At 44.5% G+C, this 15,766-nt stretch overlaps 1 protein-coding gene across 4 annotated transcripts in view; it reads left to right on the top strand.

Annotated features, from left to right (window-relative positions):
- LOC116842044 overlaps positions 1 to 15,766 on the top strand; it is a 196,905-nt gene that overhangs the window by 107,204 nt on the left and 73,935 nt on the right. For all 4 annotated transcript variants that reach the window (XM_032810687.1, XM_032810685.1, XM_032810686.1 and 1 more), the window contains exons 2-3: positions 10,814 to 11,194; positions 12,701 to 13,013. In XM_032810687.1, coding sequence (XP_032666578.1) covers positions 10,848 to 11,194; positions 12,701 to 13,013 — 660 coding nt within the window. In that variant the 5' untranslated portion in view covers positions 10,814 to 10,847. The remainder of the gene's footprint in view (positions 1 to 10,813; positions 11,195 to 12,700; positions 13,014 to 15,766) is intronic.

Raw genomic sequence — 15,766 nt, 5'->3', positions numbered from 1 at the left:
TTCACATGCTGAATCCGGCCGTGGCGTTTACACAGGTCGGCGAAATCGATCGGCAAGATCGACGATCCTCTGTCGAACTCGCGGAATCTAGTGTCACGATCTCCACCGACAGCGATATTCATGAGCGGGAGGGTATGGTATTTCGAACTACCTGTCTCTGGGGGAGGAGGGGAAGTAAGTGGGAGTAGAGGGAGAGAGCTTCTGCGTAACGGTGCGCGTGTTAACGGACTCGCATAATTGTGCAGGGGAGATCGATCGGCTTGTCGTCGATTTGCGCTATTAATTGTCTCGATCCGGGGTGAGGTCGCGAGAACGATGTCACGTGAAAGTGCGCGTTAATCAGGCGACGTAATACGGGCTTAATGTTTCACGCGAAACGTCCGTGCTCTCGAGTTATGGCCCCCTCCCTCCCCGCTTTCAAAAAGCAACATGAACCTTCGACCGCACCGCCGCGGGCCAAAGCGACGAAAATTACGAGCGCCTTCGCTCGAATACGAGTGCGTGATCCGCCGTATTTCACCAATTTATCTTTTCCTCGTATACCTCGCCTCACCTCGCCTCGTCTCTTCTTTCCGCTCCGCTCCGTGCTTTATGCCTTCTCCCTTTTCGGGTGAACGTCTCTTATAAGTTACTCGGGAGAGGAGGTATTTTTAGCGATTGCGTGATTCTACGTTTGCATGGAGGGCTGTGAATTAGTTTCGCGATTGCTGAATAACAACAATCGTGACGTAGGATCCTCCATCAGCAGAACACGACGACTTGTTATATCTCGGGCTTATTTTCTACACGGAAAAAAAAAACTTGTGAAATTAATCAGAATTCAGGATATATCAACTATATCTTACCAACGATATCTCACCATATTGTTTGGTGAGATATGAACAAATCATATTTTTAATTAAGGTAACCAATTTGGTTACAAGCGCTCGGTTAAAGCAACAAATTTGGTTAATTTAACCAAATAAAGTTATATTCGCATTTCTTACTATAAATTTGTATTACTTTTTTAACTGAAAGTTATTTTTTAAGATGTTAGTGTATATATGATTATTTTGCTATGGAATTTACTTGATTTATTGTTATATTTGAAAACTCCCTTTTTATTTTGATGTATTGAAAAAAGAATTTAGTTGACGAAACTAAAATTTAGTTATCAAATGTTTATATGATCCTATTTAGTCAAATAAGATCAAGTAAAAATTTGGTAATTACAACCAAAAAATTTAATTACTAGTTATTTTGCTTCACTTTTTTAGTAATATATTTATTTAGTCACAAAACAAAGTAAAATAGCAGCAATTAATTTTTTTAAACACAAAAAATTGTGATAAAATTCATAGTTTTAAGAAAGTTATGTTGCAACCTTAGTTTCTTAGCTGTCCTGCAAAATTGGAATGTTGTGAGTTAGGAGATTCTCTAATTTGACCGACGATATGGCACGAGAATTACCGGCGTGTCAGCACGTTGTCTCGAAATGCTTGGCGAAGAGAGACTGAGAAAGTCACGAAGAAAGGATCTCACGGAGGCGCACTCTCACTCGACATTATTGTCGCCAAGTCTATGCGATTTCCCGAGTTTTCCATAAGTTTTTCCAACACGCGCGCGCGATAGCCTCTTTCAAGAATCATTCTATCTCCTGTCTGGGATCGCACGAAACGGACGAAAGCGGCTTCCTCCGTCGACTCTCGATCCCATCAAACGTTGCATGTAGATCGGCCGTCGTTGACTAACTCCTGTCGGATAGACTAACGCATTTGGTTATGCTAATCTAAATCGACTGCCGGGGATATTGCAGCGAAAGAGGGAATTGGATTCACGTCATTACCATAAAATGATGTCGGTGCCGCAATGGGTCAGCTGGCAAAAGTCGAATGGCATGGGTAAGACATCGAAGCGCGTGCCAGACTTACCGCCACGGAGACGATTTATCTGTCTCTTTGCACGAACGACGCTTCTCTAATAACTGTATTAGTTTTGTCCATGATATTCCAACCATATACTTCAGTGATAGTGAAATAAAGGGAAAGTGACGAACTTAAAAAATATTGCTAACGTAAAGGCGATCGTCACTAATATACTATTATTTTCGTATTTCTTGTACATACAGATCTTATAGAAATGTGTGCTGTTTTATTTTATCATGTGCTGGCAGGAAACATAACCACGCTTTATATGTTATATAACATGTAACAGTTACATAACATATCATATGATTGTGCTGACGTTGTAACATCGATGTTATGTTACTTGTTGCTTACTGGATAAGTAGCGGAATAAAATGAAAATCTGCAAACTAATTTGTGCCATTTTGAAAATTTTCCGGAGTTCTTTTACAAAAGTTGATTTTAGAAATTTACTAAAAGTAACACTCAGATTTCCATATTACATTTTACCTGACATATTGTTTTGGGAAAATTTTGACAATTCTCTTCATATGTCGTTCATATCTCTATTTCGTCATCCTACGTGATAAAAATATGGACGCCACATAAAGCACTCAAGGGACGTGACCTTTACAAGGAACAAAGCGACTAGCAAAGTCGCCGCCAAATTTACGTACACCTGTCTGTCTGGGTATCTATCGATCGACATCGAGCGACGTAACGACGCGATAAATATCGATACCCAAGACGCGACGGGGATCGCCGTGACCTTTGTTTTTTCGCGAGCGCGGGCGTGCGAGCCGCACGGTGAAGTTTTAATATCCACATCAACCGCAACATCAATATCATCCGACGCGAAAATCGCGATGCATCATCATTCGCGGGGATAATTTTCTCGTAAATCTACTGTTACCCAAAGAGCGCCGTGGCATTCCACGGGTAAGCGCGGATAAGCCATATTTCATGCAGCTGGATCTGTCCACCGCTGCCATATAGATTGTGAATTAGTAGCGAGGACTCTTTCGCTCGTAAGCTCATCTACTGCGACTGGTCGGCCGGCCAGCCTACCAGCCGACTACCGCCGGTGCCGTGGCGATTCTCGTCTACCCGAGAACAGAACGAGAGGCCGGCACACGTCGTCGTCTAGGTACTCATTGGCGCGCGAGCGGTCGGTCTGATACATGACACGCGATGCAGCGTCGTATTCGGATCTACTGCGCGGCATCTCGGGGAACAGAAGATATACGACACGCGCGCGGACGTTGTACGAATAAACGATTTACACCGCGGCGCTAAACGAGGCTGCGACGTAACGATCAATTTCGTGCTTCCTCCACTTACTCGCGCTCGCAAATCAGACGCTCCTCTCGAGGGCCGCGCGCGCACCCGACGTGCTTCTCTAACCCGGCAAAAATAAATTACGCTTGTATAGATATAGGCCGGTAATTAAGCTGCGCATAAAGTATCGGCGCATTCATCATCTTTCTTTCTTTCTTTCTCTTCCCCTCCCCCTCTATCTGGAGATAGCACTCGGAACGGGAAGCAAGCTGTTTCACGTCTGACGTCTGGTTCCACGCCAATGTGCGTGTGCACCACTTCTAAAGGTGCGCTGCAAGAGGATGCAGGAGGAGAGAGAGAGAAAGAGAGATGCTCTCGTACGGTCTGTATTTTCAACGCCGGCGCACGGTGACGGCTACCGTTGGAAACGCCAAGCGGTGCGGGACCCGGGACGGGGGGAGAGGAGAGATGAGGTGAGCGAGGTACGCGAGAGGCCCACGCGTATGTACGCGACACGGGCCCGCCGCCAACGCAGGCGAGAGCGCGTGTGCCCCATAAGAGCCGGATCATAATTCTGGCTCGGTGAAAAAGAATCGAGTCGACACCGGATTTCCATGAGCGGCCCACGAGGAAGACGCTGGGCTCGCTTCTGTCGTCCCGCCCTGGTTTGCACCTTCTTCCACGTAGGCCGTTTCCTCGCCCCTCGTCCACCTTCTTTCGCACATCCTCCGGGTCTCCTCTACCTTCCACTCGTCGACCTCGCGCGCCTCCGAGACGTCTGTTCGCTCTCTTTCGCGGCACTCGCGCGAGTCTCGCGTTGAATTTACCGCTTCAAGTCGCGGCGATAAGTCGAGCCGCGCGCGCGCGCGCGCACAAGTCTCCTCCGCGGCTGGCCGGCGAATACTCTCCCGCATTCCCCGTCGATTCCTCTTTCTTTCGCACGACGCACTCCAGACGTCAGGAGCACGACCTACGCGGCCTGACCTTCATTGTCTCCCGAGAACGGCCGTAGCTTCCGTTACTGGTATCGAGAGAGAGAAAGAGAGAGAGAGTTACCTCGCTTCTATTGAAAATCCCCCGCTGTCGGGCGCGCGTTGAACGATGCCATGCTTCATAACTGCGTAAATTATATCTGAGCCTATATATATATAGTATAGTAGAGAAACAACTATCGTTCACTCATTAGTTGTGCTTGTAAGTCTAACGGATACTGGTGACAACCTCTGGACAAGCTTCAAGCGCAACTTGCTCCGAGATTGTAGCGATTGCATGTCTCACTTGGCTTCGCCAAAGTCCGCTTAAATGAAGTTTGACTCATGACTCAGTGCGTCCCGTCGGTCTACAAACTGCCGCTGAACTCATTAGAGTGCGAGGTACAAGACGTTCGAGTACACGCAAGAGTACACGCGACAGATCGCCACAGTTTTCCCTCTGAGCCGCGTTGCAGTTATTGAAATGCATCGCGCGATGCACCCGGCTGTCGTGGCGAAATGGAGAAACTGCCACTCTCGTAAAGTACACGCTTTAGTCGTTCTCAGTTGACGACTATTGCTCATGTGATTTTCGCTCCCGCACCAGTCTCTCGGCGAGAAATTAGTGAGAACATCGGGATCAGTGGGATGACAATCTTCCTTCCCTCCTTCGTAACGGCGGCAGTCGCCGCGCGCTCGCGGGAAATGAATTCCAGCGAATTTATCACGACGAAACTCGACGCCACGACGGCGATGCCCTCGGCCGGTCGGCAATTAAGAGGCGTGATTTAGGGGCATGCAGTCTCTCTCTGCGCGATGTTTTAAGAAGTTTATTCACGAGATATGTATTCCCAGGGCGCCCGAGAGGCATATTTCCAGTGGTGCATTAAGGGAGCTATTCGTAAATTCACTACTTATCAAGCAAAATTACGTATTTGTATAGTTTTCTCACTATCTAAATAATAAAGTTAATTTAAAACTAATTTCGTGATACCATTTCGCCACGTTTCATTCAGTATAATACTATGCAAGTTAGTTGCCTGATTTCCTATAATCAACCATTACACAAAAACGTAGGTGCAATGAATATTATTCTCTTTTCTATACCGCGTTTTCTAATGTGACATTTGTAACGGTAAATTTTTTTATTTGGATGCTTTTATTTTTCACACACATACACATACATACTGGAAGTCATACTGTGTTGAACAATAATCATCTGTATTGCTTCTACTTAAAGTTATGTGTGCAAAATTGCGATATTAAATGTTTTACAAACGGTGCAGACAAATCGCATGAAACTTCAACCATCAATGCGTTTTATTTCGATAAATATTAAGTTGAATTTTTGTATAATAATAATAATTATTATTATTATAAAATAATATAATCGTATAATAACTTTTATATAAATCATATAATAATTTTTGTATAATTTAATATAATTTTAAATATTTTTATTTAATTTATAGGATCGTGTAAAAGGAGTAAAAATTAAATAAAATTTAGGAAGTTGTAAAAAGTTGTAAACTAATAGGATTATGAATGTTTTGTTATATATGTTTATTGACAATATCTTGGTGTAAAAAAATTAGATTTTATAGTGAATATTAACATCACTGTCCATTTCAACTCTGGTCAGTTATCGTTTCATGGAGTGAATTTTGAAAAAAAAAACAATATTTCGCAAAACGACATAAAAAATCAATTTTAATCTTTTCACGGAAAAATTTGAGCTTGTAAAATGAGTAAATAGAAAATAGTTTTGAAACTTGCGGAAAATCTCCGTGAATTGATAACTATAATCCTGATGGATAAGGAACATGTATTGACACTGATTTCAGATCACTTCTGTTGAGAGTGGTTGCTGTTGAAGCGCGTGATTCTTTTGCAGAATCAAAGTGAACACACAGCGAAGTTAATATTCACAATAAAATGAAATTTTTTCCATATCGAGATATTATTAATAGACATGTATAACAAAATATACATGCTCCTATTTTTACAACTAAGTTAATTTTTACCCCTGTCGCGATCCCCCGAGCGAGATAAACTCCTTGATACGCACGAGAGAGTCGCGTACGGCCTGCATCCGACTTTCCTACGTGCGATATAACGTGAGAGCGCGGCTCGGCATGTACACTGCCTTACGCCATCCCGTTCCTCCTCCGTCCCGTTCGTTTCTATGAACGACGCGGCGCGCGTGCGAATGCATCGCACGATCGCGGAAAACGGACGGGTGTGTATGACGCGCGTGAGTACGTCAGTGAATGAACATGCATGAACGACCGTCGTCACGTATCTGCGCGTAGGGATGCGCTCGGCTCGCGCCGCAACGGCTTGAAATCGCGAGAGTCGCAAAGAAGCGAATTCTCGCTCTTCCTCTCGTTCCCTTCCTCCTATGCCCGCTATCTCTCTCCCTCTCTCTCTCTCTCTCTCTCTCTCTCTCTCTCTCTCTCTCTCCGCGAGCCCTCTTGCAATGATACTCGCAATTTACGCCGTCAATTTCGTCCTCGTCCTTTTGCGTCCGCGAGCATTTGCCGAAATCACCGAAATCGGCGAGTCGCTCCTTCGCCACATTGTTGCAATTTGCGGTAATGATTACTCGCGCGGCGTATTCCCGTTGGCAGCCGATGTCGGAAATTATACGCTGCGCTGGTGTTGCGTGCACGAAAAGAATAATGCGCGACTCGCGCGTTATTACATCGGCAGCAACCGATAACTCGTACGGGATGTGAAGAGAAAAGAAACGGGAGGGGAAAGAAAGGAAGGAAAGCAAAAAAGAAGAGAGTAGGGGGGAGAGCCGACGTGGGCGTGCGGGGTTATTAGAAGCGGTGCTTGGCGCTGCCGAGGAAGCGGTAATTGAATCCGCTTGCTATCGCGGAAGTATCTATCGCGATTCCGCTCGCGAGATCCGGCATGCAACGAGAGAGAATGGCACACTAGCCTACAATTCGCGCACAGGGAGCAAGCACTCGAGTGTTCCCCGAGACATTGCCAGGATACCGGAATTCGCCGTTCCGTGCCGTCAGCATCGGAGATTTTCGCAAAACTCCGTCTTACGCGCGCCTGTCCGCCGGCCCGTTCCTCGTTATGCAAAACTGCGGCGCCGGCACGCCCAGCGTGACAAATCTAATTTAACGCGCGTCAGCGTCGTGAATTTCTAATTCACCACGGCGATTGGTGGCTTCATATTCAATTGATTAGTGAGAAAATCGATTTCTCCCGTGAGTCGTCACGGGAACATTTCGATTGTCTTTCAAGACTAGGAATAGGCGATTCTTTAATAAAAATCGACTTTCCCCAGACAACATAATGTCTAAAATCGGGACATAAGACATCTTAAAGATCGTCTTTAAGACGATTTACGTATAAATGTCTTTAAAGATTATCTTTAAGACGTCTTATGATTTTAGACATTATGTTGTCTGGGAAAAGTCGATTTTTATTCAAGAATCGCCTATTCCTAGTCTTGAAAGACAATCGAGATGTTCCCGTGACTACACAGACCGCTCAAGGGAGAAATCGATTTTCCCACTAATTAATTGAATATGAAGTCACCAATCGTCGCGATGAATTAGAAATTCACGACGCTGACGCGCGTTAAATTAGATGTTGCCTGAGTCTAGTTGACCTTGTATCGTAATAATCAGAACCCATTTACTACAGGAAGAATGAATTGAAAAACATCGATTTGTGTAAGAAACAATCGAGTCTCTCGGGAATCAAATCACACATTCCTACTCAGGACCGCGTCCTGCGCGAGTTCATGCGGATTTGCGCGCAAGAATTTCAACCGCTCATTGAGCTTCATTGCGGTGTTACCACCACGGTAGGCTGTAGTTAATAAATCCGCTACCCGCGCGCACCATTGTATTTGGAGCGAGCGTAATTTCGATATTTCCGGTGATACGCGAGCGCGCTTATTAGCAGCCGCACGCTATATAGTTGAGGAGCGTGCACGCGGTACACATACTTTCGCTCGCGTTACGAAATCGCTTAAATATTTTCCGAGCACCCACATGCCGATGCGCGGGCGTCCTGGCGCCGTTGACGTGCGAGGTGCGTGCTCCGGGTGCGCGGTTGCGTGCGAGGATTTCTTGCAATTAGGAACCATCGCCGGGCGAAGTCGGAAACGTAGGTCGCGTGGGTAAAAATCGGCAATGCCGGGTGCCCGCAGGGCAGTCGACTCGTTCCGCCGCGCACGTAAAGATTGCAAAATTTTACCGTTCTCGCGAAGCAGCGCAGCGATGCTCCGTCTTCTTCGGTCGTCGCCGCGTCTTTCTTTTTTTTTTTCCTCTCCTTCTTTCACCTCTCGTGACGCAAAGTATTATGGAAAAACAACGCTCGCGGAAATGTTGCGATATCGTGAGACAGCAGCACGACGGGAGTCGAACTTTCGTGCTGTGTAACGTTGTCGATCATCGTGTCGGCGGTGGAAGTAACTCGAAGAACATCCTCGCGATCGTGCGATTTCGCATGGAGCACGCTCGATTGCGCAACGTTTTAAACACGTTTCTTTTCTGATGAAGTTACGAGCGCGTCGAGCGAGTCACACTTGCGAACCTCTGCTCATGGGTTGTGTAGTACTCTTACAGAAAGGTGATCTTACAATAATGATTAATCACTTCTCGGTGATTCAGTGATTATTTGGCCAATTACTATATACTATATAATTACTATATATGGAAGCTAAAATACAGTTGGAGTGTAAATATTTTAATCTGTGTTCATTTCATAGATATAACATATAATAAAGATACTTGTGTTTTCCTGTATTAGTTGTAGTTCTGACGTCAGATGTCTCATGTGTTCTCGAGTCGAAATTTTAGTTCTCAACAAGTCCTACTCAACACTTTTAAATGGCAAGAAGCGCACAAAATGTCACTTGTAGATTCTGAAGAGGATCTTTCAATAAAGTTTGTAGGTTAAATAGAATTTAAACTGGTTGATATAGGCTTCAGAGTATCAAAGTGGGCGTTAAATGGAATATTGAGCTCAGAGGTAGCAGCAGAATTTCAGTTCGGGTTGTCACTTCGTGGCCAAGACGGATTACCACACAGGCTCATGAGTAGTAACTCGCAATCGTTGCCATCTGATACGCTTTTAACTCCATTAGAAAAAATTTTGTTTCGCAAACGAGTTTACTGCGACCTCCACACGCCGAGAGGATATTCGACGTTTCGACAATTATTAACACCGACCACCCGTGTTTTAATTTAGAAACGCGCCTTCAAATTCGATATTTTTACCACGGCCACCGCTGGGAGAGATGTCCGTTTTGAAATTCAAATGAGCCAAAGTGCGCGCCGTAATTTATGATTAATCCGCGGCGATTTAAATTAATCGCGGAATGGCTAAAAAGCCGCACAGGCGAAAAAACGAACGAGTGGAACGCGTGCACGTTCCCTGCGATATCTCTCGTGCCGGAGATACCGAAGGCTTCTATTTGACTTTTTAGCATCCGTATTCCTCGTTAAAAGCTGTCATCATTCACGCGCTCCGGAGACCCCTGACTCGGAAATAACGTTATCTATCAGTTTCATCAATCACGCCGCTGAGTGCGCCTCTATTAACGCGACTCATTACTCCTCTGTCACCCGAGAGTTAACTGCACGCTTACATGTCTCTAAACTCGCCCAAAGGTTAAATAACCAGCGGTAAGGAGTTTCCCTTGGATTTTATCTGGCAGCCGAGACACGCCTAGCCTCCGATCTTACAAGCTCGTACTTATTACTAGATAATGTAATTCTTCCCACGAACAGAGCAAAATTAGCCTAATGTCAGTAACATACAGTAATCTATGTTAACCACAACTATTTGCTCGCATATATCATTAGCAAGTATCCATCACCAGGATGCATTGCGCGATACTGAAGAATCTCCATCGAGATTCTATACGTTTGAATCAACTCTTATGACTGTGATAAAACGCAGAGAAATTTTGCACAATATATAGGATGTATGACAATTCATGACACACTCGTTGTGCAGGTAGAACTCATCGAACTGAACACAAATTCTTTTACCATGTCGCAAAAAATCACGTAAAATTTTGAATTATTAATTAAAGAAAATTGGTAAATGACCATGCGCGATACGATGGATAAGTTGTGATGGCAACGTCTTTTGACGTGTACTTATAGATTAGATAAAACTGAATAAAAAGTCCTCTACTCTGATCATCGATGAAATGATCCCTTTACAGATTCAACCATAAAACATTTCTTTGATTTATTTTAAAACTTGATCTACAATGTACTCTTTACTTTTTTTTCTTTATCTCTTTCCGACTTAAATCTTAAGCCGGAGAAGATAGAAAACAAGAAACAGGAAGCGGTGGATACATTGTAGGTTAAAAGAATACAGAAATAATGTGTGCGCCGTCAAAATCTGAAGACGACATTCGGATCAATTGTGAAGTCTCGCAGACTCGAAGTCGATACCGAGGATATGATTCAGCAATACGATTGTAGTATACAGATCGGTTAATTGATAAAATGTGCACGTCGCATTTAATTTGCATGCGCGCATGCATCTCATACATATGTGCAAACGCTCCGCCCGATTCCGTTATACTCGCGCGTAATCGCTTAATCTATTTTACGCGGCCGTCTAATCTCGGCGATTTTATCTCGGCATGCGTCGAAGCTCACTGGTTTTAATTTTCTGCCCACTTAGGTGTATCCCGGATGGCGGGGACGTCGGTTACACGATGACGGAGCTGCAACCGTCGCCGCCAGGATATCGCGTTCAGGATGAGGCCCCAGGCCCACCTTCCTGTCCCCCGGGGTCCTACAAGTACGCGAGCCACGGCCACGGGAGCGAGACTGCCAATTTCAAGAGTGCCACGTCATATTCTCAGGAAGGCTATGGCCTTAAGCAGAGCCCGCCTCGACCGGTGGCTACTAACGAATACTACCGTCGCAGAAACGACGGACGCAGGTCCGGCGCGGAGAACGATCACGAGGGTGGCAACGGCGGCAAGAAGGCTGCAGCCGCGGTTGCCGGTTACAACGACAGTCACAAGAAGAATACTCCGGGCTATAAGAACGACAGCGGGTACGTATACCTTCACGCTCTTTTCTTCATCTTCTCCATCTGTCTTCGTAGAAGAAATAAAACATAGCAGGCCTATTCTGTAACTTTTAATGATAGTGCCGTTGTACAGATATAATACATAGTAGAAAAGCTGCGCAACGACATACGAAGATGATAATATGTCGTTGCGCAGCTTTTCTACTATGTATTATATCTGTACAACGGCACTATCATTAAAAGTTACAGAATAGGCCTGCTGAGCACATATTATGAACTCGTTCGAGCAGGGAACGTATCATAGACTTGTTCGGGATCAATTCTGGTCGGAATAATTCCGTTTCCCGTAGAAAACATAATAGAAATGTAGAAAATAACTAAAAGATTCCGTTCGGAATCGACTTCGATATAATATATAGTAGAAAAGCTGCGTAATGGCATATTATGCACTAAGAGAAATTATGTAATAAAAAATTAAGGCTCCTGGGGAGTCGCATCATCCATCTCTTTTTAATGACGTCAGAAGCGAGAAAACGCTAAATGCTAAAAATTCCTGCAAAATACGTCGAGATAAACAGATATATCCACAAAACGACATTCGAGATCGATTAAGTACACCTCTAAAATACTCCGTACACTTTCCTTTTGTTCTAACAATCAACAGATTATAATTATAAAATAAATGTGACGTGCAATCGTCTTTTCTAACCTAATTTCCTCATTATCTTGTCATATTAATTTTCCGATTATCTATTGATTTTTAGAACAAAAGGAAAGTGTACGGAGTATTTTAGAGGTGTACTTAATCGATCGCAAATGTCGTTTTGTAGATATATCTGTTTATCTCGACGTATTTTGCAGGGATTTTTAGCATGCGTTTTCTCGCTTCTGACGTCATTAAAAAGAGATGGATGATGCGACTCCCCAGGAGCTTTAACAAATGAATATTCCCGATCAAATTCTGATCAATTTTATGTCCAATCAGGATATCCGATTAAATTTCAAATCGGATACTTTCGATCATAATTTCAGATAAACTAACCAAAAACTTATGAATATTTCTCCTCGGTTGTTTCCTGATCGGAAAAATGCATCAGTATTTTGATCGGAAATATCCGTTTGTTAATTTTTTATCGGATAAGTTCTCTTAGTGCAGGATAGAATGGATCTAGTTTTTCCGTATATTGTCGAGACGATAAAAGCATGGTATAACAAAGCGACGGAGGGGATACCGCTCGATTATCGCGCGAGTTACCGCTGAACTCTCGTCGAGTGTGCCATAAATTATGCAGTCCGTACACATCCTGGTGTAATAAAGTGGTTCAATGACATCGCGCGGGAGCAGCGCGCTCGTGAGCGCCGCGTATTACGTGTGATTCATCGGCCGGGACGCTAATAAACGGACGATCTTGCATCCGCGCGTAATTGTTTCCAGGTAGTGGAGCGTTGCGTCACGCGCGTCGTCGTGCTATTTCTGTCGTGGTGTGCACAGCGTGCGCGACGTTTTCATACCTGTCTCCGTGTCATTAGGTACAGCGAGAGCCTCGGATTCGACAGCTTCACGCTGCCTCTTAACGAGAGAGACGAAGCCTCGCCACCGCCAACGCCGCCAGTCAGGGATGCCTCCAGTCTCAAGGGCGTGTGTTACGGCCCGGGACACGAGAAGTATCCGTCGTGGCCGAGTGCGCCCGAACGACACCCCGAGGAGGATATTCACAGCTCGGGACACAGCGGCTCGCACCGCTCCAAGTCCTGGACCGACCACACCAACTATCCGAAGGAGAAGCCTGCCCAGTACACCAGACCACACACGAAGAGGCCCAATCCTGCGTTCACGCAGCAGGTAACTGATAGAAGCCCGTCTGGGTTCCTTACGTCGTATTGTTTTTATACGCGAAAGGTAGCGCCGCGTGCCATCGTAGCGCCGCAATTCCCTGCAAATTGGATGCGCGAGAGATATATCGTCGTATCACAAGTCTATCACTCCTATATATTGAGAAAGAAGCAATATCTGAGGAGTGAAAATTAGATTTACTCGGTGTGAATACTAATAATATATATTTCCTTATTGGGAGCACAAATTAGTTCGGTCCGTTTCTTTGTGGTCAAAAATGCATTTATTTCAGAACAAAATGAATTAACAGATTAATCAAAGTATTGTCCATCGCTGGCTACTACTTTTTCCCAGCTCTCAGGCAATTTTCGAATTCCATCTCGAAAAAATGTCTCGTCTTTTGAGACGATCCAAGATAGGAGCCAATTTTCGATTTCTGCGAAAGAAGTGAACCGGTGACCTGCCAAATCGTGCTGCATCCGTCGGAACAACCAGTAATCAGAAGGAGCAATGTCCGGCGAATACGGCGGGTGCGGTAAAATATCCCACTTGAGCGTTTCCAAATAATTTTTGACGACTTTTGCGACATGAGGCCGAGCGTTATCGTGCAGAAGAATAACTTTGTCATGTCTTTGCTCGGATTCCGGCCGTTTTTCTCGTAATGCACGGCTCAAACGAATCAATTGTTGCGTAACTGCCAATGATTCTGCAAGCTCCTCTTGCGTTTGACTGGGATCTTTATCGAGTAATGCCTCCAATTCTTTGTCTTCGAATTTTTTTGGCTGTCCAGAGCGAGGCTTGTTTTCAACGCTGAAATCACCATTCTTGAAACGTCGAAACCATTCCCTACATGATTTATCAGTTGGAGCATTGTCATCATAAACTTCTACAAGCATTCGATGCGCTTCAGCTGCACTTTTCTTCCAATTAAAGCAGAAAACTAAAACCTCCCGCAAATGCTGCTTAGTTAATACAAAATATTCAACACAGTAAAAAACAGGGGTTTTGTATGAAACTCAAAGCGATATAAACTGAATATTATTGACAGATGTCTAACCTCTCTGAAACTATCAAAATCAGCTGTCACTATGAAACATTCATAACAGCCAGAGCCATCTTTTGAAAACGGACCGAACTAATTTATACTCCCAATATATTAATATACATATTTTTACACTGAGAAGATCTATTTTTCAACAAAGAAAATATATATTTTCTTAAAAGCCTAGCTTTTCATAAAACAAGTTATTCTACTTTACTTACAATTACTCTACTTAAACAAAATTTAAATTTGAGTAAATATAGTATGTTTATTACCCATTATTATCCATTATCATTGCCCATTGAATAAACGTAGATATTTTTTTCTCTCACAGTACATTTATATATATTTATATTTATATTTTTAATTTAATTATTACTAATTTATATTCACCATAGAAAGAATCTCTTTAGAGAATTTGATGCAATATTTTATACAAATGTTGGCATATACACAGAGCACTCGTAATTTTACACATTTTATTAAACATTAGCATCAATTATTAGTATGAGTATACACGTTTACGTGAGCAAGAGCTCGGCCAGAGTAGCCGTGACGATCGACGAGAACGAATGACGCGCAATACGAGTGGCTTAACGAGAAGCGCTTGTTTTATAATCCTCGACGATCAAATTACACTTGCGAAACATTTTAAGAGCTCCTTCTGCCACTCCGTCGTGATTTGCATCAGCCCGATTCCTGTCGCGCGCGATTCAGCCTTCCCGCCGTACTGTACATAGAATTCGCCGTGTCAGCCGCTCTCGATTGTCTCGCCGGTTGTGAAATCGAATCTCGTTTACATGACGTCGGAGTACTTCGGCGGTGTTAACGTGCCACGAGGTGACGGGCCTTATCGGTGCGATTCCCCCGCCGAATCGTAACGCGCGATTTCACGTCGTCGCCGTCGCCGCCGCACATCCGCGTGTTAAACAATTAAGCGAGCACGTATGAGCAAACCGTGCCATGTCGAGAATCGGGATCACCGCGGGGCAAGACCTTGGTGTGTACATATTGTGTGCTGCACCCTAAAACGGCGCACGCCAATTAATCTCCCACACCCGCACTCTCCTTTCTCTCGGTGACATAATCGTCGTGCTACCGGCTTCCCCAGAAAGTAGGTCGTGGTATTTCGTGGCGGTCCGACCCGCATCGCGCCTTAAATTCCGGTACGGTACGTATGGTAACTCCGGGTGTCCGGGACACGAGAAAAGAATGGGCCCAGGATAACGCAGGAGGAACAAAGATGCCGAGAGCGCTTCACGTATTTCTCTTTTCGTCTGGAGTTTCGTTAGATCATCGTGGTGTTTCCACTTCGAAGCGCACGTAGTCAGTTACCCTCGATGTATTTTCAGATTGGGTTCTTTTTACTTTTCCTCCCTGGCGAAGGGGAGAGACACACGAAGGAGAGAGAATTATATTAAGATCGTGAGTCATACGACAGCTCTCGGCTGAAAGCTAGAAGTCGTTACCTGCATAACGGGCGAACGCATTGCCGAGCGGTGTGTACAAATATTTCTTGATCGACGCAAGAATCTACAAGACTTTACTCGTTATCGTTCTTTATCTCACGCCATCGTGAGTCCTACTTTCGAGGCCGCGTCCGCGAGATACGAAAACTAACTTCGCCGTAAAAGTGCGCCCGGCGAGCGCTACTTTCCCTACTGATGCGTGTGCGATTCTCTTGGTTCCTGTTGCACATTGCAAAAATTGAATATCGCAG

The sequence above is a fragment of the Odontomachus brunneus genome, unplaced genomic scaffold (assembly GCF_010583005.1).
Source record: "Odontomachus brunneus isolate Ranch 3 - 2012 unplaced genomic scaffold, Obru_v1 Obru_scaffold_020, whole genome shotgun sequence".
Classification (NCBI taxonomy): domain Eukaryota; kingdom Metazoa; phylum Arthropoda; class Insecta; order Hymenoptera; family Formicidae; genus Odontomachus; species Odontomachus brunneus.
This window is presented reverse-complemented; position numbering and strand designations above follow the sequence as displayed.